Genomic DNA, 25,611 nt, shown 5'->3' on the forward strand with positions numbered 1-25,611 from the left:
CCACCAAGTTGTCTCGTCCCCGGTGGCTTGATGACAGCCGTTGGCAGAAGATTCACGCCGGAAGGGAGCCCACGAGCTGCCTGCTCTTATTCCTTGGCAGCGACGCCTGGAGGACGCCGACGCCTGGTGGTAGAGACACATAGGTCCTCGATTGCTTTGCTCAAATTAAACGTATGGTGTTTTTCGTAAAGTACAAGCCCCTTTCTTTAAATACTAGGTTCTTAGAGGGAGTGTTGTATAAAAGGCTTTCTATAAGACTTTGTACCTGCCACATTGATGGAAGAAAATCCGGGATCTTCTACACCCCTCACCAAGTTTTAAAAAAAGTAGAAAATCGGCAGCACACATCAAACGAGAATTTCGAGTAGGATTATACCGAAAAAGTCCAAAAGTCGGTATCATCATAACCCATTATTGTTATGCAGCCCAAAATCTACGTGTTAGGTAGCCATCCAGCGATGAGGCAGAGCAGATATCTATCATCACTCTTGTTCAGTTTGGATCGATGTACCCAGTTTCAGCTTACGTACGTAAATCGCGGCCAGTCCTGCCACGCTGCGGTGGTGAGGAAAGATGCAAAGTCCATGAAAGATGAGTTGCCCCACACTTGGCCAAGTGTCCAATGACTTGTTCTTGGTAGTTAGCATCACTTGTTACCACCCATGTCACGTGCTGATGACCCACAAAGGCACGCCTTTCCTACATAAATTTCATAATATTTCAGCCTAAATCCTCAATTAATCCATGTCGGTCCTGTAATTTGCCAACAGCTGGAGCTGGAGCCTGGAGGACAGGCTGGTAGCCGACAAGCGTCACCAAGGACTTTGTTTGGAAACATTTATAATGCGAGGACTTTTCTTAGTAATAATAACATATGAAAAAGAGGAAATGAATTAGCGACGCGACACCTCGAAGATAACGGCTACTTCCCCAGCGCCCCAGAATATAATAACCTGAGAAACCAAGAGTATGACCGAAATTATTGCTCTTTCCCTTTTCTGCCTTCTTCCCGGCTTGGAAGCCTCCCCACGGGATTCAGCACACCACGCGGTCGGAGATGGCGGCCGCGACCGCGGAGCCGCCTGCGCCGCTTCCGGTGGCCGAGGCGGCCGCCGAGGTGATCGAGGTGGAGGACCTGGAGCCGGGCTCGCCGGACGCCGGCAGCGGGAGCAGTGGAAGCGGCAGCGGCCGGAGCGCCTCGGAGTACTCCGGCTGGGTCTACCACCTCGGCGTCAACTCCATCGGCCACGAGTACTGCCACCTCCGCTTCCTCGTCATCCGCGGCAAGTGCGTCGCCATGTACAAGCGCGACCCGCACGAGAACCCGGGACTCGTAAGCCCCCCGCGCCCCTCTTCGAGCTCTGCTCTCGCCGCCTGAAATTGGCTCTGAATCGTTCGCTTTTGGTAGTCGTGGAGTTCGGGTTACAGCTTGTCAGAGTGGATGTAGCTGGCTGCAATTTACGGGACCCGACAGCTACGCCTTGCTTAGCTGCTTGTTAGTTTTGTTGTGCCCGCGCCGTTGCTTCGCTCGCGGGTTTGGGTGAGCTTTAACCTAGTCAGAATTTTGGGGGCTAGATGAGCTGCTGAATTGTGCGAGCTGGAATGTTTAGTTTTAGGGGTTTATTTGGTTTGTAAATTCTATGCGCCTGTGATTATTTCTCTGCTGGGGATTTAGCGGTCAGACTTGTCAGGAAGTGGGGAAAATGCTGAGATGCATGCGTTTTAAATCTGTACCCTGTTACAGGGGTTTGTGTTGAAATTTAGAGTTGAGAATTTGTTGAGGGGATTTTGACATCAATATCCTGGTCTGCGTGTCCTTCATGTGTGTTGTCAGATTTAGAAAACCCAATTCTCATGTAGGGTTGTTCCGGGTTGTAATTTCAGTAATATTTATGCAGTTATGGTGCTACCATACGTCTACAGAGTGAGTTATTATGCCTGTTGTTTTCAGTGTGGCCATTAGTTAGCAAGACAAATGGGTAGAGTTATGTTTGGGCATTACTCCACAACCATTTCTTCATTTGCAGAATTGTATCTCTCAAGTTTTTCTTGGCCCTTCTTGTGGACGATTTTCTCATACACGTCTTCTGTAGGAACCTATCCGAAAGGGTTTTGTTAGTCACACTCTTATGGTGGAGGAGCTTGGTCGCCAGAAGGTCAACCATGGGGTAATGCCGCAATGGTCCAACTTTGTGTCAGTCCTTCAATTGCAATGACGTGAATGGATTGATGCTTACTTAAGAAATAACCAATTTATATTTTGAATTCCCAGGATTTTTATGTCTTGAGGTTGTGCAATAGATTGGATAAAACGAAGAAAGGAGAGGTACTCATCTTGTTACGCTCTTGTGTGTTTGTAAACAATCCTCCTCAACATGGCAACCAAAGATCTCTCGTTATTGTCTTTTACTAGATCGCATGCGCGACTCCTGGTGAAGCTCGGAAATGGGCTGAAGCATTTGAGCAGGCCAAACAACAGGTATTATGCAAGCGTTGTCAGATACCACTTGATTGTATCCAGATAAAGTAGTTTGGATGTTTAGGGAGACAATGCACCAACACCATCGTTCAAATGGATTATGTTGTAGCCTAACAGGCTAAAAGCCTTTAAGCCACTTCAGCTGAAGTATATATACCGATATAATTGTTTTCCTTGTTTCCTCTTGTGTTATTAGTATAGAACTATGATAATTCACTGGTTAATGTTCTTGTTAGTTCTTTCTCTATGAAGTGCCATGCTCTTTATCGAAAAAATGAAGTGCCATGCTATAGCAAGAGAGGTGCAAGTGTAAAATGAATACGCAGTAGTATAATTTATTATGTAATGAGATGATTAATACTGTTGTCAATTGGATTAACATAAATCTGCAATATATGAGACATGCTACAGGTGCTGACTACATATTGTTGTAAATATAAAAGTTGTAGAATTGAAGTGGTTTAGTCATCTCAAATTTTGTATGCACTTAAGAGATATGTATTACAGTATTACCATTTACCAATAGCCCACGAATCATCACAACTGGATGTGCATTCTGCATGCAAATGTTAATATGGCACTCCGAACAGTTGCACTCGAAATATAACTTGCCAGCGAGAAAGCTGATTGCTGGTGTGAGGGGAGGCGGGTGTCTGAAGTTTCTGGAAATTTTGAAGTGCTAGAGAACATCTAGAAAAGCGCATTTGATACTCTACCATATTGCTTAGCACTTGTCCCTTGGTGTAGAACTGTTATTGTTGGTTTACCCTCTACAAACCTGTATCATGATTTAATGTAAAAAAATGTTTGTTCGGATCATTGAACTGCACATTTATACACAGGGGTGATTCTTTGTATAGTTAAGACTTAAAAGTTGACTCCTCTTGTTATGCGGAAATAATCAAATCCTTGTTCCATTTTATCTGTTCTTGTTGCTTTCACTTACACATTCTTTTACAACAGGCTGACCATGACCTGACAAGAGGGGTTAACTGGAAAAGATTGCAGAATGAAAACGAGTATGGGAATTTCCAATGAGAACAATAATCTCTTTTCCAATTTTCATGTTAAATTGCTTTTCTTTAGTCAAATTTTGACATCTAACTGTTAACACCTTGTTAACACCTGGAGGTTTAATCTTGATGGGCATCGACCTCGTGTAAGAAGATATGCAAAAGGCTTGGGGAAACTTGTGCGTATTGGCAAAGGTAACATGATATATCTGCAATATTAACTTGTATCAAACGCAGTTCTAAATTTGACCTCTAGAGGCCCTTGCCAGGGTGGAATAGGGATTGGAAATGCAGCCTTATCGTTGTGCAAATGAGCACTTAGTTGGGGATTAGACGATTCGTTAGCTGCGTAAAGTATGAATGGCCAATTTTATAAAAAAATTGTCCTCTTCATGGTTCTCAAGTCCCACAAAAGCTAAAAGGTAAGTTCTATAGGACGGCAATCAGGCCGGCGATGCTATACGGAGCAAAATGTTGGCCCAATAAAAGACAACTCTTAGTATCTCTAGCCTCACTTTCATGAAGAAGAGGATGACACTAGGAGAGTTGGGGCAATTTTCGTTGGTTTATTTCACACACATCTCATACAATGCCATAACCAACCAGAGGGTTGGGGATACAGATATATAGCTGCTAGCCAGCCACGAATATGCTAAGATCCTAGTCTAAGTGCCAGTCCTTGATGCCCCTAAAAGCAGTCAAGGGTGCTGCTAACTGCCAGTCCTTGATGCCCCTAAAGGCAGTCAAAGATACTTTCCTATCCTAACAGCAGTCCTTCACAAGGACCATGTATGCTGCAGCCAGTCCTCCACAGGACCATGTGCAGCAGCCTCTCCACGAGACAACGAGTACAGGGACTTTATCCAACATTCTCCCCCTAAGTCTTGTACGTTGTCTTGTGGGAGCGCTGAGCCATCCCGAGCCGTACAAGTCCCTGTGCACGAGCTCGAGCCTCTCCTTGGCTCGGAAGCTCGCCCGGACGTCGCAGAACTGCTCCACATGGTCGAGGCACAGCAGGCCTCGCACCATCTCCGTGTCACTGAGACGCTTCAGGGCCTCGAAGTGAGGATGCTCGAAGCGCTCGTGCCACTACCACGCCTCGTCGTCCCGACGAGCAGCGAGACAGAGGGGTTGTGCCACCTGCACATCAAGAACATAGAGGCGATTTGTGCCTCTGGTTACCTTGGCAAGCAGGCAACGGTGGCGATCCCAGATGTGTAGGGTCCCATGCTCGATCAGCACGCTCGAGCCGTTCTCATCCAGCTGTCCCAGGATGATGATGGAGTTCCTCAGCGCAGGAATGTAGTAGACACCAGTGAGCAGCCAATGCTCTCTAGTCTTGGCTGTGAAGGTGACGGAGCCGACACCCTTAATCTCCACGGCGGAGGCATCCCCAAACTTGACGGAGCCTCGCACGTCGGAGTCAAGGTCCGCGAAGAACTCCCGTCGACCGGTCATGTGGTGGGTGGCGCCGGTGTCGAGGTACCACCCGCCAATCTTGTTGTTGTCGGAGCCATCGCCAAGAAGGACGTGTGCCTTTGATTCGTCGAGGTGGAGGAGAGCCGCTGCGGTCGGTGCCGCTGGAGGTAGCTCGATGCTTGCATGCGCCATGAACAGAGCTGGCTCCTCCTCCTCCGCCTGTGCGACGTGGGCCTGGCCCAATGGCCAAGCCGACCACAGTTGCGATAGGTGTCGTCTGGTGCCGGCTTGTGCCTGCCGGCGGCGCCTCCGCGGGCATCATCGTCGGCAAGTCCTTGCACCCCGGCTTGCGGCCGCCTGGCGTGGAAGAGGACTCCCCCTTCTTCATGTCACCGTGGCAGGAATCCCACTGCTCCCGAGTGAGAAGTAGCTTCCCGTCAATGGTGATGGGCCCCAAGAGAGGCTGTGGCTCGTCGGTGTCGACGACCTTGAGGCGACCTATCGCCTCCTCGATCGTCATCGTGGAGAGGTCCAGCAGAGACTCGATCGAGCGAGCCATCTGCTTGTACTTCTCGGGGATGCAGCGAAAGAGTTTCTCGACAGCTCTCTCCTCGTCGTAGGTGTCATCACCGAACTGCACCATCTTCTGCAACAAAGTGTTCAGACGGAGAGCAAAGTCATCGACGTCCTCCCACGGCTTGAAGGCCGGGTTCTCCCACTCCTTGCGAAGTGCCTGCGGTGTCGACTTGCGAGCACGGTCGGCTGCCGTGCGTGCCGCAGCGATGGCGTCCCAAGCCTCCTTGGCGGTCCGCTTGTTGGAAAGCGAGAAGCGCATCTCGAGCGGAGCTGCAGCGATGAGGGCATCCAACGCCCGTCGATCCTCATGGTGGTCGACGTCGCCGTACTGGACCGCCTCCCACATGTGCCGCACCTGGAGCCTGATCCTCATGACCGCGGCCCATTCGACGTAGTTGGTTTTGGTGAGGGTAGGCCACCCAACACCGGGACCAACGTCCCTGACCACAGTCCGGACCCCTAGAGGCCGCGGTCTTGGTCGTCCCAGCGGCAGCCGCCGTGCGCTCCGGGAGCGCCACCGCCGTGCGCGCCTCCTCCGGGAGCGCCACCGCCGTGCGCGCCTCCTCCGGGAGCGCGGGCGTGCTCGGCTGCCCACTGCGCCACCCGCTCTCGCGCTGTGGCGTCTGCGTCGGCGTTGCCATCAGCAGAGACGGAGCCGTTGGCGCTGCCGCGCAGCACCTCGACCTCCGCCGCCGCCGCACGTGCTGCCTCCGCTGCCTCTGCTGCTTCTACCTCCGCTCTGGCTGCTGCCAGCTCCGCTGCTGCCAGCCTCGACGCCCTTGCTGTCACCGCAGCGGCTGCTGCAGCCACTCGTTCACGCTCCTCTGCCGCGGCGCGATCGGCCTCCTGCCGACGCCGCGTGCTGGAGGTAGCCGTGTGCTGAGAGTGGCCGTCGGACATGGCTCGCTGCTGGGGGGCTGAGCGCTGCTTCCGACGAGCTGCTGCTCGACAACCCGGACGGAGGGAAGTAACCAGGGGCAGTTGAGGCTGCTACTGGTTGGGGCTGCTCCCTTCCCTGTGAAGGGGAGGAGCAGGAAATGCTCAGGCTGCAAGACAACCTTGCTCTGATACCACTTGTTAGTATCTCTAGCCTCACTTTCATGAAGAAGAGGATGACACTAGGAGAGTTGGGGCAATTTTCGTTGGTTTATTTCACACACATCTCATACAATGCCATAACCAACCAGAGGGTTGGGGATACAGATATATAGCTGCTAGCCAGCCACGAATATGCTAAGATGCTAGTCTAACTGCCAGTCTTTGATGCCCCTAAAAGCAGTCAAGGGTGCTGCTAACTGCCAGTCCTTGATGCCCCTAAAGGCAGTCAAAGATACTTTCCTATCCTAACAGCAGTCCTTCACAAGGACCATGTATGCTGCAGCCAGTCCTCCACAGGACCATGTGCAGCAGCCTCTCCACAGAGACAACAGTACAGGGACTTTATCCAACAAACTCATCCAACAAATAAGTGTTGCGGAGATGTGCATGCTACGGTGGATGTGTGGCCATAAAAGAAAGGACCGGATTAGGAATGAGGTAATTCGTGATAAGCTAGGGGTGGCACCGGTCGACAAGAAGCTAGTCCAGCACTGACTAAGGTGGTTTGGTCATCTCAAACGGAGGCCTCCACAAGGAATTCTAAAGAGTATGGAAAATACTAGGAGGGGTGGAGGATGACCAAAGTTGACATTGGCGGAGGCGGTAAATAGAGACTTGAGGGACTGGAATGTTCCTAAAGATTTGTTTCTTGATAGGACTGCATGGAAATCAGCGATCCATGTGCTGGAATCTTAGTTTACTTGTTCTTTTTTTCTCTGTCCTTGATTTGGTTTCCTTATTGTTCCGTTGGGTTTCATATCTAGCCTACCCCAACTTGTGGGAAAAAGGCTTTGATGTTGTTGTTGACTTCTTGTTGCTGCATGGTTCTCAAGTCCAGTTTCAATTCGGTAAACTCATAAAACTTATATTCTTTTCAGACACAGGTTAGTTGGCAGTTCTGTGGCATTACTTGGTAATGTTTTTTTTTTTTGCAATTTTTCGGCATTACGAACTTTACTAACTAATGCCAAAGTTCATAAGTTTTTTTTTGTAGTTTACTCTAATAGTCATAACCTAACAGTCCTAACTTAAAACAACTACCATGTCGATGCTCAAACTTACAGAAACTATGTGTTTCTCACAGAGGATGAGTAATTTTAAAGGTGTCTGATACTGCTAGCCTTAAGATCTTTTTTCAGCCATATAAAAGGGAGGATACCCCCAAGCTTTTACTGAAAATGTTCAGGTATACAAAGGTACATGTGATAGCTGGCTCCCAAGACACATGGGAGGATACCCCAAGCTCTCAAAATGTTCAGGTATACAAAGGTACTTGTGATAGCTGGCGACACATGGGTGAGCACTACAGTGCTACAAAACCATCAACATAGAATGAAAACATTCCCTAGTAGAAGGAAATCACAGTGCAACCCTAAAACCAGCCGACATGTTCCTGGAAGCTCCAAATATAGGTTACAGCCCCTAAGCACCAGATATAGGTTACCTGGAGTACCTCCATGTTGCAACCAGTTCAAATATAATCCTCTTAGAGTCTGGATAACATTCTGACAGTGAAAATTTCCTCCAGGCGATTTGGTTTGCCTTAGAATTTTTGTTCAAATGGGTTACTTTGTGTGCACATATACCATGTTGAATGTTTTACTCTGCTATTTGTTTGTGGGTTGTCCAAATATTTTCAGTCAATGCAATTGTAAAATATTATTATTTCCAAACTATAATATATTACCATACATGTTACATTGTTGAAGTTAAGTAATAAGTGGCAGATTGCTTGCTTGTCTAAAGGTCCTGTATTACATGTACTTTACAGGACCAGAAATGCTCCTTCGGCAGTCCTCAGATCTTCAAAGCCATGAAAGTGTTAACACAAACTTTGGAGGTGTTGCTGGAGATGCACCTGAAGCACATGAATGGAGATTTGTTCGAATATTAAATGGTATATGCTTATGCTACACCGATTGCTACTCCATAAGCAATATGGTGCACCTTGCTGTATTTACTCTTCAGTTTTCTTTCAAAGTTGTGCTTTCAGATGGTTACTCAACTATATCAACATTCATGAAAGTCACACACAAAATCTTTTGTGGCTTTGCCTACTGAGAAAAGATGATGCTGTTATGTATTTATTTATGCTTGACTAGACAATTATTGCAATGACTTAGCATTTTTGTAAGCCGCTGTTGTCTCTTAACTCATCTTTTGTAAGCCTGTCAATGGTTTTGCTCTACATGTGGAACCATGCACAATATATCACGAATCATATAAAGTTATCACGAATCATATAAAGTTGAGGACCCTCGATCATCCATGTAAAATTTCAAGAGAATTGCTATACACATCTGGCACCAATTTAACCCCCCATCGATCTCATTAGTTATCCCTGCAATCTTTTTAATTAGTTTATCTGGCAGTTTGGAGCTATTGGCTTTTTTAGCTTAATAAGACACAGTTCAGGTTTGCAGTTCCATATATCTTGGTCTTCTGTGCTGATGAACATAGTGATGCAAACATGACACATGTTATTATATGGCAAGGCCACCTTACACTATCTCGTTAGAATAGTTAGATGGTCCTACTACCTTGCAGTTATATAATCTTGATACTAGCAATTCTCCAGTTTGCTATTCTCACATGAAAATTGTATTTTTTTAATTGAGTTTGTTGATATAGCATGTGTTTATTAAGAGATAACGTGGTTGTTAACTCATCCACGGCATACCAGCATTCCCTGAGACCATTACTTGTGCCCATTATACATATCTGCAGAAATGTTTGGGAATAACTGCGTGCTGTACCCTAGAACCTCATCCCCTTCATTTATAGTACTAAATGTTCAATTGGTCTTTGTTATAGACTAATACAAATTGTCCAACACTCCGCACCGACATGGGCTTGACACATGGAAAATCTGATTGCATACTGCAATACCCTTGCTGAGACCACTGTGATACTGCACTGAAGCTTTGCTTCGGATGCCATGACTGTGTCACTTTTTCTATACTCACCAGTCACCACTAGTGCCATCACGTCCACCATGATCACCTTGACCACCTCTAATGATGCAATCAATTTGCCTCGTTTTCATAAAAAAAAGTGACCCCAACCAAGTTTTCTTGGTTTCGACAAAAGAAGTGATGCCAAACAATTCGAGAATAACTGAACCTATTCCTTAACTTCTTCCATGCAGCATCCCAACGGCACACTACGCTTAAACACAGCATCAACAGCAGGCACAAAGGCAGCAGCCAGCTCTGTGGCCTAAAAGGGTTTGATCTGGCTGCCCATGCTGCAGCCTGCCTGTGCACACTCAATACCATCACCTCTTGCAGCTAGGGTAGGGGTAGACCACTAGACCTGAGATTGTCGCGGTTTCCCACAAAGGTGCTCTGTAAGAATGAGCAGAGGATGACAGCGGCGCGGTGATGATGGGTGATTTAACGTTAAGTTTAGAGATAAATCTCTGGACTCTGGTAGCATGTAGAGATTAGTGGAGTTTTCGTGGGTCCCACTGAAACTAATGTTTGTCGGGGGGAAGACCCCGGGTAGGGCAATGGACGCGGAGCAACCGGCTGACCACTGGCCGGCTCGCGGCAAAGGCCGGCTGAGGAGCAGCCGGCTGGCGCCGTGGCCGGCTGGTCCGGAAGCCGGCGGCTCTAGGTCCTAGTCGGCCCGGCTACGGCCGCCAATGCCGTAGGCCGGGCCGGCTTCTACAAGCCATATCCGGCCGGGGTCTGTACCTCAGACCGACTCGAGGCTGGCGAGTCTTGCACTGGAAGGAACCGGGTTGGTGATCCGGGTTCCTAAAGTCCACGCTGACTTCATCTTCCGTAAAGCGCGGGGCACTGTAGAGCAGCAGTGCCACGCGCCGGACGAGCCATCATCGCCTACGACGGTCCGTACCGGCTACGGGGCATGATGGCGACGGAGACTCCTCCTCGCCATACCGCCGACCTCCTCGGCGGACGGGACAGGCCACTACGCCTCAACGGCTCCATGACGTCGGCGCCTCGGGAAGGAGCGGAGCCGGAGCCGGCCAAGCCGGCCGATGGACTATAGGGACTCGTATGTAAAGTGCCGGCGCCTATATAAGCTGGGCTACCCCCTCGTGCGGGGGAGGATCGATCATTCTCACTTCATTCCACCCTTAGCGTCGCCTCGTGAGAGAGACCATCGTCTCCCTTAGCCTCCCGGAGCAGCGCGGACACAGCTCTAGGAGCACCATTGTACTCGTGTGATATCATATACACTCTAGCGAGGAGTAGAGGTTTTACCTCCACCGGAGGGCCTCGAACCCGGGTACGTCGCCGTGTCGCTCGTGCCCATACCCGCTTCCGGATACCGCCGTGAGATCTCTCGAGAGCCCCTTCGATTAGCCACCCTATGGCATATGCCGTGACGATACCACGACATTTGGCGCCCACCGTGGGGCCTTCGGCGTCCTCGGCCGGTGTCTTCATCCGGACGGGCCTCGCCATCACCAGCCGGCGAGCGAGTCGCCTGGGCTTGATCCGGAGATTCGGCTCCTCGACGGCCAGGCTGCTCGCGCCGACCGGCCCTTCCCGGCCGGCGGCGGCGTCATCTCCTTCGGCGGCCACGACGTCTACGTCGCCACCGTCGCACCGCCGCGCTACCCGCGGCAGGTCTGCTGCTGCGCCGACCCCTCCGCGAGCCGGCGGCGAGCCGCTCCCGCCAGCCCCGCCGTCGTGCAAGTCATGATGGCTGGCGAGGAACATCCCTCCAAGTCCACGCGCGTCCGCGGCCCCGACCTGGAGCGCGACGTCGGCGGGCACGCGTCCGCATCAGGCGCAAAGGCACCACCACCACCATCCCGGCTGGAGCAAGTCCGGGCAAAGCTGAGCACTCCGCTCACCACCGGCACCGCGCGCCGACGCCGCCGCCGTTGAGGCAGACACGGAGGCGCACCGCGTGCTCCTCCTCAAGCGGACCGAGAGGCGGCTGCTCGCTAGCGCCGGTGGGACATCACCCAGCCGCGAGTACAACCGCGCCCACGGCCTCACCCCGGGCGGCGACAACCCCGGCCGAGCCGGCCAGATCCGCCGCAGAGGCCGCGACCTAGGCGCCGAGATCGACCGCGACGGCGCGGACGAGCCGGCTCCATCCATGGAGCTGCCCATCTACAACACCCCCGACAAGAACATGCTCGCGGCCGAAGCCGCCGCAGAAGAGTTGCATCGCCTCGAAGGCGAAGAGTTACGCCGCCAGACTGCGCGGGTGACTGAGTTGGTGAAGGCTGCCAACAAGCAGTCGAAAGACCCCAGGTACGCCCGAGACCCTAGAGCTTCTCACGCTCGTGGTGCCGCGAGCAACGCCGAGGATACGGCCGAGTCCACCTCCCGAGGACCAAGCCGGCGCAACGACTCCCGCGCCACGCACGCAACCTCGAGCCGGCCGAGCCACCGGCCGGCGGCGGCGGCGGCCGCGGCCGGGCCCCACCAAGCCGGAACCGGGAGCAAGACTCCGAGCCTCGACGCCCACACCGGCCGGCTCCGAAGCCGGCGGCGCTCGCCGGCCGGCCCACTCCGGCCGGGCCCGCGCATCGAGCCAACGGACGCTCGGGACCGCCTCGACCGGGCTGGTTCAATCCCGCATCGCGAAGAAGAAGGGCCGGCCGGCCCAAAGTGCTTCGGGCCGCGGATCCTCAACGAGCCCATGGTCGACGGCTTCCGGCTCCCGCGCGACACCCCCAAGTACGACGGCACCGCCAAGCCGGAAGACCGGCTCGCTGGACTACTCCACGGCGGTCGGCATCGCCAAGGGCAACAAGCGCCGGGCCGTGCGCTACTCCCCTCATGCTGCTCGGCTCCGCCCGCACATGGCTCAACAACCCGCCGGCCGGCAGCATAAACGGCTGGGCTGGACTTCGAGCCGCCTTCATCGGCAACTTCACCGGCACCTATCGCCGGCCGGGTCGCCCTCAGCGGCTTGAGATGTGCAAGCGGGGCCGGACGAGACGGATCGCGCGTACCTAACGCGGCCGGTGCGAGATGCGCAACTCCCGTGAGGGCGTGCACGAGATGCAAGCCATCGGCTTCTTCATGGGAGGCTGCCGGCCCAACACCATGCTTTGTGGCACAAGCTGCGCCGCAGCGAGCCCAAGACGATGGCCGCCCTGATGGTCATCGCGGACAAGTACGCGCTGGCGGAGGAAGCCGGCAAGGTGCCGGCGGATATTTCACCAGCCCCAGCAAGACGGGACAACAACAAGCCGGCCGAGCACAAGCCGGCCGAGGGCGGCTCGCATGGCAGCCGGCGGGACAACTACCGCGGCAAGCGTCACGGCGACCAGCCGGACCGCCGGTACGGTTCCGCCCATGTGGCGGCCGTGTCGGACAACGCGGCAGAGCGGCGGCCGCCGCTGAAGCAAACGAGACCGGCAATGGAAGCCGAAGTACACCTTCGAGCGGATGCTCGACTCGCCGTGCAAGTACCACGGCGGCAAGAACCCCTCCAACCACACCACCCGCGACGCCACTTCATGAAGCGGCCGACGAGCGGTGAACCCCTCCCCCCACCCCGCCTCCTCCGGCCGGCGGGCCGGGTGGCCAAGGCGGCGCGAGAACGCCAACCTCGAGCACCACGAGGCTAACCAAGTGCGGCATGGCCGATATCCGGCCGAAGATGCTACCTACATCATCTTCACCTCCGAGCCCGAGGACAAGACGAGCCGCCGAGCCGTTCCCTCGAGGTCAACGCGGTCATACCGCCGGTCCCCCGAGTACCTAAGCCGGTCGGAGCGAGGCCATCACCTTTGATCGCCGCGACACACCGGCTGTCTCGCCGAAGCCGGGCAGCTACGCCTCGGTCCTCGACCCCACCATCGGCACGACTCGGCGCGGCGTGCGATTTTCGCGCGTCCTCATCGACGGCGGCGGCGGCATCAACATCCTCTACCGCGACACCGCCCGCAAGCCGGGCATCCGGGAGGCCGAGTTGCGCCCCACCCCACCGTCTTCCATGGCATCGTGCCGAGGCCACTGCTGCCGGCCGATTGGCCGGATCACGGCCGGAGGTGATGTTCGGGAAGCCGGATCACTTCCGCACCGAAAGAATCGAGTTCGAGGTGGTGGACCTCGTGAGTCCCTACCACGCGCTCCTGGGCAGGCCGGCCACGACCAAGTTCATGGCGGTGCCCCACTATGGGTACACGAAGATGAAGCTGCCGGGCCCAAAGGGGTCATCACCGTAGCCGGCGACTATCGCCGCTCCATGGACTGCGCCACGCGAGCTCCAAGATGGCCCGGACGCGGTCATCGCCACCGAGAAGCGGCTCATCCACGACGCCGTTGCCCTCGCCAAGGCCGCGCGGACGGACATGCCGGCTGCGGGCAACCCGGCTGGGACGACTCACTTCCGGCCGGCCGACAACACCAAGAAGATCTCGCTGGACCCGGCGCGGCCGGACAAGTACGTCACCATCGGTGCCGGCTGAGCAAGAAATAGGAAAGCGAGCTCACCGGCTTCCTCCGTGAGAATCGGGACATCTTCGCATGGACTCCAAGAGACATTCCGGGTGTACCGAGGGAGTTGGCTGAGCACCACCTCCACGTCCGGCTGACGCCAAGCCGGTGAAGCAGCCTCTCGGGCGCTTCGCCGAAGAACGAAGGAAGGCCATCGGTGAAGAAATCGCCGTGGCTGCGGCAGCCGGCTCATCATGGAAGTGCTTGCACCGGACTGGTTGGCAAACCCGGTCCTGGTTTTGAAGAAGAACGGCTCTCGGCGCATGTGTATCGACTACACTAGCCTCAACAAGGCGTGCCGAGCCCCTTCCCCTGCCGCGCATAGATCAAGTCATAGACTCGACTGCCGGCTGTGAATTGTTGTCTTTTCTAGATGCCTATTCGGGCTACCACCGAGATTCCTTTGAATCCGGATGATCAAATAAAGACTTCGTTCATTACCCCGTACGGGGCTTACCGCTACACGACTATGCCGTTCGGCTTGAAAAATGCGAGCGCCACCTACCAAAGGTGCATGCAAAAGTGTTTGCGGGATCAAATCGGCGAAACGTTCACGCATATGTGGATGATGTCGTTGTAAAAACCAAGGAGATGCCTACCCTCCTTGATGATCCGAGAGAAACCTTCACCAATCCGAGAAGATTTCGGATGAAGCTCAACCCGGCCAAGTGCACATTCGGCGTGCCGGCCGGCCAACTCCTGGGCTACCTCGTCTCTCAGCGAGGAATCGAAGCCAACCCAGAGAAGATCAGTGCCATTGAGAAGATGGAGTTGCCGCAGTGCCTCAAGGACGTCCAGAAGTTCGCTGGCTGCCTGGCTTCCTTGAGCCGCTTCGTCAGCCGGCTGGGGAGAAGGCACTGCCCTTATATCAATTGATGAGGAAGGCGGACAAGTTCGTCTGGTCACCGCGAGCGGATGAAGCCTTCCGTGACTTAAAGCGCGTGCTTTCAACCGCGCCAATCCTTGCAACGCCGGGTTCAATGGAGCCGATGCTTGTTGTACATCGCAGCCACCAACCGAGTGGTTAGCGTTGTCCCGGTGGTGGAGCGCAAAGAAGCCGAAAACGAGAGCGGCTGGTCCAGGCGCCCGGTCTATTACCTCGGCGAAGTGCTCTCCCGATCGAAGCAAAACTACCCCCACTACCGAGAAGGTCACCTATGGTGTCTACATGGCGGCCAAGAAGCTCAAGCACTACTTCCAAGAACATCCCATCGGGGTGGTCGCCACGGCGCCTCGGCGGAAATCATCGGCAGCAAGGATGCCAACGGCCGGGTTGCCAAGTGGGCCACGGAGCTAGCCGCCCACACCATCCTCTACGAGCCACGCACGGCCATCAAGTCGCGGATCCTCGCGGACTTCTTCGTCGGCCGGGCTGAGATGCAATATCCGCCGCCCGTGCCGGATTCCACACATTGGAAGATGCACTTCGACGGCTCGAAGATGCGCAACGGCTTGGGAGCCGGCATCGTCATCACCTCTCCCAAGGGAGACCGGCCGGACTACGTCCTGCGGATCCACTTCGCCGCATCCAACAACGTGGCGGAGTATGAAGCGCTCATTCATGGGCCGAAGCCGGCCAAGGAGATTGGCGTGCGTCGCATACTATGCTTCGGCGACTCCGACTTGGTCATACAACAAGCATCCGGCGGCCGGGACGCGAAGGACGCCAACATGGCCTCATACCGCTTCCATGTCCAGCAGGCTATCCGGCTTCTTCGACGGCTGCGAATTCCACCATGTGCCGCGAGCAAACAACGAGGCGGCTGACGCCTTGTCCAAGATTGGCTCAACCCGGCAAGCCATTCCGCCGGGCATCGCCTTGGCGGTTATCAAGAAGCCGTCCATCATACCGTCACCGGATTCGGATTCAATATTCGTGCCGGCTGACCGGGGCCGCTCGGCCGAACCCGGGGCTTCATCGCCCAAGTCGGGGGCGAACAAGCCGAACCGGCCGGCTACCACGCCGAACCCGGGGACTTCTCGGTCCAACCCGGGGCTTCATCGCCACACTCGGGGGCTAGCAAGCCGAACCCGCCGGCTAGCAAGCCGAACCCGGCGACCATGCGGTCGAGCCGGAAGCTCCCACGCGGGAGACCACGTTGGTCGGCGTATTCGAAATAAGATGCGTACCTTCATGGGCACAAGAATTCCTCTCCTACCTCACCGACGGTGTCTTGCCCGATGATAGAGTCCAGGCCGGGCAGATTGAGAGAAGGGCCAAGGCCTATACAATCATCAACCACGAGCCGTACAAACGCAGCGTAAGTGGGGTGCTCCGACGGTGCGTCGAGCCGGCTGAAGGGATTGAACTCCTAAGGGAAATCCATCGGGGTGAGTGCGGCCACCACGCCTCCTCCCGAGCCATAGTGGCCAAAGCCTTCCGGCACGGTTTTTGCGGCCGACTGCGCTCGGAGACGCAGAAGAACCGGTGAAGAAGTGCAACGGCTGCCAACGCTTCGCCAAGCAAAGGCGACGCCGGCTCCGCCTTGAAGACCATCCCCATTACTTGGCCATTTGCTTGTATGGGGCTTGGATATGGTGGGCCCATTCAAAACAGCCCGAGGCGGCATGACTCATCTTTTGGTGATGATTGACAAATTCACTAAGTGGATCGAAGCCAAGCCAATCAAGAAGGCTGGACGGCTCCACGGCCGTCACATTCCTCAAGGAAATAATCGTGAGATATGGCTACCCGCATAGCATCATCACCGACAATGGCGACAACTTCGGCCGAAGGCATCTTTAAACGCTCATCGCGGAGAGATGGGGATCCGGATGGACCTATCGTCCGTGGCGCACCCGGAGACCAACGGCCAAGTGGAGAAGGCTAATGGCTTGATCCTAGCCGGCATCCGGCCCCGGCTGGTGGAGCCGCTTGAGCGCTCAGCCGGCTGCTGGATTGAAGAGCTGCCCAGCGTGCTGTGGAGCCTGCGCACGACGCCAAACCGCTCAGTCGGCTTCACACCCTTCTTCCTCGTATACGGGGCCGAAGCCGTCCTGCCGGCGATATCGAGCACGACGCGCCAAGGATCAAGCTCTACACGAAGCCGAAGCCAAAGAGGCTCGCGAAGATGGAGTCGACACGGTTGAAGAGGTCCGGGCGATGGCCGAGTCCGGGTCAACCGTATACCAGCAAAGCCTCCGTCGCTACCACGGCCGGAAGGTCAAGACCTTAGCATTCGAGAAGGAGACCTAGTGCTCCGGCTGATCCAACGGACAGTCGGGACGGCATAAACTAGCATCCCCATGGGAGGGTCCCTTCATCGTGAGCAAGGCGGTAGGCAATGACTCCTACTATCTCATAGATGCCCAAGAGGCCAAAAAGAACAAGGCAAGCAAAGCGACGAAGAGACTAAACGTCCCTGGAATGTCGAGTTGCTTCGACCATTTTACACATGAGAGCGAGGAATGTATGTATCCCTTGTATCCCTTTTGTAAGCTATGAAAAGCATGCGCCAAGAGCGCCGTTTCCGACAAGTGTTTCGCATACTCTACTTCGTTTCGCCAATTGGCTTGAACCCTTTCACGCGGCCGGCTCAGTAACGTGATCCGGTCTCCGACAGCCGGCTTCCGATCCAGCTACAGACCGCAACCCGGCTGTCCGGCTGGCGGGAGTAAGGCCTAGGGAGCCGGCACGCGAAAAACGACTAAGGGAAAGAGTAAAAGCGAGTTGACTTGCAAATTTTCATAAAAGTGCCGGATTGCCGAATTCAGCTCGTTCGACTGAAGTACTGTCGGCCTCCCTCAGCGGCCCGCTCTTGATCCGGCGACGGATCGCAAGTCGGAAGTCCCACAGGAGGTTCACCTCCGCGTCCGGGTCCGAGGACTTGGCGTTGCAGCCCCAGTTGATCCGGCCGACTGGCGGAGCCGGGTTGTATTCCGGTAGGTTGAGCCGGTCGAAGGCCGGGCTCTCGTTCCTCACATAGAAGAAAGACATCTGCCAATTCTTCACGGAATCGACGGTCGGAATCTTCGGGAAGGACGTACCCGTACGAGGATAGATGGAGGCGGCGCCGCGGGTCCTCGAGACGGCCTTCGGTCGTACGCGCCTTGATGTAGAAGAGCCGGCTCCAAAAATCCACATCCGGCCACAGGCCGGCGTAGCCTTCCATGAAGGCCACGTAGCGGTCGAGGAGGATCATGGCGTTGGCCGGCAGGGTGGTGCGGGCTGCGGGCCGAAGTGATCGAGGAACCGGCGGAAGAAGTTGGAAGCCGGCAAGCCCAATCCGCGGTCGAGGTGCGCGCCGAAGACCACGCGCTCGCCGGGCTCCGGCCGAGGCTCCATCTCCGCGCCCGGCGCCCTCGTGACCACCCCCGCCGGGATGCGGCGGAGGCGCACAAGCCGGGCAATGTCATCCTCCCGCATATAAGATCCTTTCCAGGAGCCGCTCGGCTGGGCCATCGAGGACGAAGAAGAAGAGGAAGTCCAGGAGAGGCGGAAGGGCGAAGAAGAGCCGCTCCTCGCCGGAGGAGATCGCGGTGGAGAAGGGCGCGCCGTCGATGCGCGCGGCCCCGTGGCGCCGGATTGGCGGGGTTGCGGTGGCGGCTCGACGGAGGATCGTCGGGGCAACCGTTCGCCGAAGCTCGCCAGGAGAGCGGAAGAAGAACGGCGCCGGGGCAGTGAAGAGCTCGAATGCGAGAAGGAACGAAAACGGGAGCGCGCGGAGGAAGAAGGGGGCAAGTGCCGCCTCGATGCCTCCCCCGCGGCTTTTAAAGCCCTCAGGCGTGGGCGGTTGGCCTCCAAGTGGGCAACGTGGGCCACGTCTCCGGATTACTTGCGCCCTAACTCCTCCCACGACCGCTACCGTTACCGAAACTGCCACGCCACGTCGCCCACAACCGCACCGGATCCGGAGGGACATTGATGTGACCAGACGAACCGGCGGCAGAGCCCTGGCGTCAGACCGGTCAAGTCGGGTGCGGGACCCGAGGCGGCGGAGACTCCGGCGTGCTGCAAGCCGGAGCCGGACAAGAATTTCAACTCGGACCGAAAGTTATTAGCAAGGCGGAAACGCCATCAAAACTTGCGAGAAAGCAAAAGCAGCACAAGTGAAAATAGCATCCGGCTAGAAGCAGCCGGCAAGAACGAGCCGGATGAGGGCGCAGCCGGCTGAATGAAAATTCTCAGTCGGCCCCTCCAAGTGCCGCCAAGTACATTCAAGAAGCCGGAAAACCTGCCTAGGTCCTTCTAAACGCGGGACCTTGCCGGCTCGGGGGCTAATGTCGGGGGAAGACCCGGGTAGGGCAATGGACGCGGAGCAACCGGCTGACCAGCGGCCGGCTCGCGGCAAAGGCCGGGCGAGGAGCGGCCGGGCCGGCGCCGTGGCCGGCTGGTCCGGAGCCGGCCGGCTCTAGGTCCTAGTCGGCCCGGCTACGGCCGCCAATGCTGTAGCCGGGCCGGCTTCTACAAGCCATATCCGGCCGGGGTCCGTACCTCGGACCGACTCGAGGCTGGCGAGTCTTGCCATCGGAAGGAACCGGGTTGGTGATCCGGGTTCCTAAAGTCCACGCCGACTTCATCTTCCGTAAAGCGCGGGGCACGCGTAGAGCGGCGGTGCCACGCGCCGGACAGGCCATCATCGCCTACGACGGTCCGTACCGGCTACGGGGCATGATGGCGACAGAGACTCCTCCTCGCCATACCGCTGACCTCCTCTGGCGGACGGGACAGGCCACTACGCCTCAACGGCTCCATGACGTCAACGCCTCGGGAAGGAGCGGAAGCCGGAGCCGGCCAAGCCGGCCAGTAGACTATAGGGACTCGTATGTAAAGTGCCAGCGCCTATATAAGCTGGGCTACCCCCCTCGTGCGGGGGAGGATCGATCATTCTCACTTCATTCCACCCTTAGCGCTGCCCTGTGAGAGAGACCATCGTCTCCCTTAGCCTCCCAGGAGCAGCCGGACACAGCTCTAGGAGCACCATTGTACTTGTGTGATATCATATACACTCTAGCAGGAGTAGAGGTTTTACCTCCACCGGAGGGCCTCGAACCTGGGTACGTCGCCGTGTCGCTCGTGCCCATACCCGCTTCCGGATACCGCCGTGAGATCTCTCAGGAGCCCCTTCGATTAGCCACCCTATGGCATATGCCGTGACGATACCACGACAATGTTAACTGCCAAGAGTTATACGAAACTCTAGCACTTACTCTCATTAGACAGCAAGTGTGAATTCTTACCAGTGTCGAATACTAACTTTGTATTGAGTTGCATCACTTCAGCCAATATTCTAAGATGATGAAAAAAGGTAGCAATATAGTCATACTTTAACACTCTCCAACAATATCCCTAGAAGAAAATGAGCAAATATGAACAGTGCTCCTTCTGTTGAGTCATGTCCAGATTATTCCTGATCTTATTGACCTCTATTTTTGTTATCGTGTTCCAGGAATAAGAATTTTTGAAGATATTGCAAACTCAAAGGTGAAGTTCTTTTGCTTTTTAAGGACAAATGTATAAGATATTGCTGTAGCTTTTCTGTTAGATGGCATTAAGCTGATGCTCAATGAAATTAACTGCTTTCTTGTGACACATTATCTTATTGTTTGCTGACCAGCTAGCTACACACAATTTTGTACGTGCCAATCAGCAATAAGTATCATGACCAGCTAGCTAATACTTGTCCAGACTAGTTTCTTTACAGCTTACCTAGACAAAACAGAAACATGAAGTGTAAAATTAGAGCGAAATAGCTATGCACTTTAATGAATGAAATGCTTAAAGTGTTGCATTAATTGCTTCGGGGTATCTGCTGCCATCGTAACAACCATGAATTTCTTTATTTCCTAATGGACGATGTGGACCTATGGTTTAGGACTAGTTTAAGACATTAGAAGTTTGTTTCATTGATCACATTTATTTTGTGTTTGTCTTGCTGCCATTTTTCTTTTGGCAAGATCCCATTCTTCTTTGCACCCTAAGAAAGTTGGTCAAATCACAACTTGCTGATTCCTTGACAAGTTTCTTTGATTCTAACCTTTGGAGCAATTGGTCAACTTTAGGTATACAAGACCATGCGATTTATTCTTTGAAACTGGTATCCAATCATCTCCATGTTTTTGAAAGAGAAAGGTTCCACCTTTATTAATTGCTATTTCTTGCAGGGTGGAAAGGGGATACTTCTCAAGTCTGTTGGTGTGGTTGGCGCAAATCCCGACACAGTGTTCGAAATGGTTCTCAGTCTTGATAAGCATAAGCGATATGAGTAAGCTAACAGTTGTTTTGGTCTTTACAACAAATATATTACCCTTTCTCCTTGTGGGTGGAACATATACATGGTACCATTGATATATTGGCACCTAGCTGTAACAAGATTCTTCCATGCAGGTGGGATATGTTGATTGCTGATTTGGAGTTGGTAGAAACAATTGATGGGTACTGTGATGTGGTTTATGGAACCTATGAGCCGAAATATTTAAACTGGTACTTTCCTCTCATTACAATTTGAATTATTCCCTCACTGGTTGCAGTGTGATTTTAGCAACAATGACCTGATTATTAGGTGTGTACTAGAAAACTGTAAAGCTTTTGGTACAAATGGTGCACAATTGTAAAATATCTTGAGTGATTTTTGAAATACGATTAAGTAGCCGTCTTTTTGAGATCTTGAGCTTAGTAAAGCATGCTTGGTTTAGTTTTAAGAATTAGTATGGTTAGGAAATTCTGACTAGCGTATGAATGCAAATTAGTCTTGTGGTGCTATGCATGCAGGGTTCTGCCAGCTCATGTTGACATCATTAACATTAATTGCTAAATTGGCATCACAAGCAGTTAACCAGATTAGCAATTTGTCTTCACCGTTGAGTTCATGTCAACGAGGGCTGACGATTTTTTTTTTGTTACACCAGTTACCAGATTACAGTACCGTGATTGAATGATTAACTGTGAACAATTACCACAATAATAATGCACAGTTACCAGGTAATTATATATATATGTAGGCATATCAATGTGAGTGGGTATTCAAATGTTCCCAACAACTAAGAGATGAAACACCCCATTCGATAAAAGTAGTATCATGCAAGTCTTGCAAGGGTGGTGAATGACGTTAAGGAACCTGGTAACTAGTGGGTGTAACCTTCTTATATTCTAGTAAGTGACAATAATCTGGCAACTACTGACAAAAAAGAATAGCTGTCGAAACATGTCAACAAGGGATCTAGTTTTGAAGATCTCGCCAAAACAAAGCCAGAGGTGAAAGGACATCGCTAATGGGGTCAACAAATTAATAGTAACTTTTTAATTTTAAGAATTGCTTTTGTGATGTCATGGTATTGCATGCATTGTGTGGGAGAAGGGGTGGTGCTGCATGGTAAGACTAAAACGCGGCGACACTACATAGTGTTGTCCAATATTGTTCCTGCTTGATCAGTGTGTGAAAGATATCGCTTCTACTCTAAGTATAGAGACGTTAGGTTTATTAAGTGATTGCCAATTGGGTCAACAAATTAATAGATAAGTATTTAATTTTAAGAACTGATTTTGTGATGTCATGGTATTGCATGCATTGTGTGGGAGAAGGGGTGGTGCTGTATGGTAAGACTAAAACGCGGCGACACTACATAGTCTTGTCCAATATAGTTCCTGCTTGATCAGTGTGTGAAAGATATCGCTTCTACTCTAAGTATGGAGACGTTAGGTTTATTAAGTGATCGCCAATCGGGTCAACAAATTAATAGATAAGTATTTAATTTGAAGAATTGATTTTTTGATGTCATGGTATTGCATGCATTTGTGTGAGAGAGGGGGTGGTGCTGCACGGTAAGATTAAAATGTGGTGACACTACATAGTCTTGTCCAATATTATTCCTACTTGATCAGTGTGTGAAAGACATCACTTCTACTCTAAGTATGGAGAAATTATGTTTATTAAGAGCTACTGTTGTTCCCTGTTGAGCAGTAGTGAAAATATCTACTAAGTATGGAGACTGTTCTCAGGTGGAAATCAAAGAAGGATTTTGTATTTTCCAGACAATGGTTTCGTGGACAGGATGGGGCATATAGTAAGTAACATGATCTTTGTCTATATGTTCAAAGTTAAGAGATATGTAACCTTCCTTTCTCCCTCATACACAGACATTTTGCAAAGTCCTGCTAGTCACAAGAAAAAACCCTCAAGGCATGGTTATGGACGTGCACATATCAACCGTAAGATCGATCTTTTCTTGATTAGTTTATTTGTTTTATTACTTTTGTATGAAACTAGTCATTGAACTATCTGTTTTATCTGTACCGTAGCTTTTGTATTGTTTTCCATTTAACATGTATTACTTTTATGGATTATTTATCTTAAAAATCATTAAGAAATCCTAGGTTCATAATTTTCCTTGGATCGCTTACCAGCTTTACACATAAGGGCATATTTCATTAGGGAACATGCCAGTGTTTCACTTTCCAGGCAGTGACCAGATTAACAAAGCTAAGGATTTATGGGTGCTTTACATAGAACTAAGTACAGCTAGAGGGTAATGTCTATAGGATACTGGACTGAAAGTGTAGACTCTTCTTTCCTAATCCTTTCATGCACATGTCACTTTCCTCAACAGCATCCATGAATGACTTGACAGAAAGAATTAACTCGATCATGAACGGAATGACCAATTGAGGAGCGGCTTGTCCTGGCTGCGTCACTATCGCGTGCGTTATACCCTGTCACTGTAGCGTGCACACAGCAAATCTGCCAACGGCAGGGCCATGACCATCTTTCTAAGGCCTGCGTCACTATGGTACATGCATGGCCCGATTGCCAGCAGCAAAGCACACAGCTGCCTGTGCCATGCAGCATTGCAGCGCGTTCATGGTGCATAGCACCCTCGGTGCCCCTGCTGTAGCCTCTTCCTCCGCTCTTCACCTGTGATTGCTTGCGCCTAGCCAGGGTGCTACACCACCGGCCTCCCTTCTTGTTCACATCGCTGTGGCATCCATCACCCCCGCTAGATCAAGTTCCTTCTGACTCCATGCATGGCTCCATCACCAAACTGTGCCATGGGAGGAGACCATGGATATCGGTTGGCTGCCACCACCGCGGGCCATAACAAGAGCGCAGACAGACAGCGTCCATTGGAGTGGCGCCCCCTGATGCATTGACTTAGATCAGGCACACAACACCAGTTTGATGAAATTGCATGCACAAGGTTGTTTACTCTTTTGTTTATCCAACTGGCATGGTAGATAAACGATTGAGGTGACATAGACGTGTCAACTAACACTAGACCCGACCGACTGAAGCGGTCTGCCTTTTTCCCCTTTACGAATCAGATTTTTTTGAATCCGCAAGTCCAGTTGCCCAAAGCGTTTATTATTCAAAATGCTAGTGGTTGCAAGTGAGGTTCAAATACCTGGTCCTAAGTGCAATTTTACTCTTCAATTTTTTAGCAGCTGTTCCAGTTTAACTGAGTTTGTAGGCAGGATTAGCTTGGGAGAGTTTGATTGGCCCTAGGGCACCAGTTGATTGTGTTGCTAGGTCTTGAAGTCTTACGAGCAAGGATATAGAAAGAGAAGGAATAGTCTTTTATCTCACTGCTTGATACAGTAGACTACAACCTGTGGGGGTTATATAGTACCCAAATCATCTTATCTCTAGGACCCCTAAAACAGAGTGCGAGTCGTTTACATAACCCTTAACTCTAGGATACCTAACCGAGTACCCGTCGTGTAAAAGAGAAGTGTTAATCCCGAGTGGGACCATACCTAGGACGTTGACACAGCTGGACTAAACAAGTCCAATACGACTTGAGGCCATGGAACTATGACTCTAGTCCCAAGGACTTAAATCTGCTGTTACGCACCCTCCCCGGCCTGATAGCTGAATCCCCATGTAGCAGTTATTAAGAGGAGAAAATCCATGTTTGAAATGCAGTAGACAGTGAGATTAAACAGATCTGCTACGAACGAATGTCTTACCCTTTTACATTGTAGTAGTTGCATGAAGGACTAGATGTGATAAAGTGCATCTGCTATAATAAACATGGGTAGAGTGTGCTTTTTTTTACCATAGCTGTTTGCAAATGACTGACACCATTCGTTTCTTACTTGCAATACTGAATTTTGCCTAGTGTCTTCTTCACATTTTTTTAAATTTTCAAGGGCCTTAACCATTCATTGTCCTTCCAGCCACAACATGGGAAATAAGGAGGTTAAACACATCAGGGTCAACTCCGAAGTGCATTGTTACTCGTATGGTGGAGATCTCTCCAAGTTTTTGGGACAGATGGAAGAGAAGGACCTCCACAAATTTTGATAGAAGTATCGCATATGCTTTGCTCAGCCAAGTAGCAGGTTGGTTTTTCTCCTGCAAATATTGTATCACCAAATTGGATAACACAATGATGCCTATATATATTTTTTCTGATTGGACAGGTCTAAGAGAATACTTCGCAGCAAATCCAGCCATCACATCTGATTCTCCTTCTACAGTAGTGAAGTCAAAGGCATCTGAACCTTTGATCATCCAGAGTGAACTTGAAGATTCTGAACCTAATGATGAGTTCTATGATGCGCTTGTTAGAGGAGAATCCTTTGAAGATGAGGATAGTGATGATGACGATGATGATGTTATGACCTCAAAGGTAATATTTGCAGTTTTGA

General features: G+C 52.2%; 1 protein-coding gene across 1 annotated transcript in view; it reads left to right on the plus strand.

The window, feature by feature from the left end:
- Positions 1 to 1,057: 1,057 nt before the first annotated feature.
- Positions 1,058 to 25,611, plus strand: part of LOC124682389 (protein ENHANCED DISEASE RESISTANCE 2-like) — a 30,862-nt gene continuing 6,308 nt past the window's right edge. Inside the window, exons 1-14 of the mRNA XM_047217085.1 lie at positions 1,058 to 1,333; positions 2,094 to 2,168; positions 2,273 to 2,326; positions 2,414 to 2,479; positions 3,443 to 3,498; positions 3,611 to 3,687; positions 8,357 to 8,482; positions 20,414 to 20,448; positions 21,129 to 21,229; positions 21,352 to 21,447; positions 22,963 to 23,027; positions 23,101 to 23,172; positions 25,138 to 25,302; positions 25,384 to 25,592. Coding sequence (XP_047073041.1) covers positions 1,058 to 1,333; positions 2,094 to 2,168; positions 2,273 to 2,326; positions 2,414 to 2,479; positions 3,443 to 3,498; positions 3,611 to 3,687; positions 8,357 to 8,482; positions 20,414 to 20,448; positions 21,129 to 21,229; positions 21,352 to 21,447; positions 22,963 to 23,027; positions 23,101 to 23,172; positions 25,138 to 25,302; positions 25,384 to 25,592 — 1,473 coding nt within the window. The remainder of the gene's footprint in view (positions 1,334 to 2,093; positions 2,169 to 2,272; positions 2,327 to 2,413; positions 2,480 to 3,442; positions 3,499 to 3,610; positions 3,688 to 8,356; positions 8,483 to 20,413; positions 20,449 to 21,128; positions 21,230 to 21,351; positions 21,448 to 22,962; positions 23,028 to 23,100; positions 23,173 to 25,137; positions 25,303 to 25,383; positions 25,593 to 25,611) is intronic.

This window comes from Lolium rigidum, chromosome 1 (assembly GCF_022539505.1).
Source record: "Lolium rigidum isolate FL_2022 chromosome 1, APGP_CSIRO_Lrig_0.1, whole genome shotgun sequence".
Classification (NCBI taxonomy): domain Eukaryota; kingdom Viridiplantae; phylum Streptophyta; class Magnoliopsida; order Poales; family Poaceae; genus Lolium; species Lolium rigidum.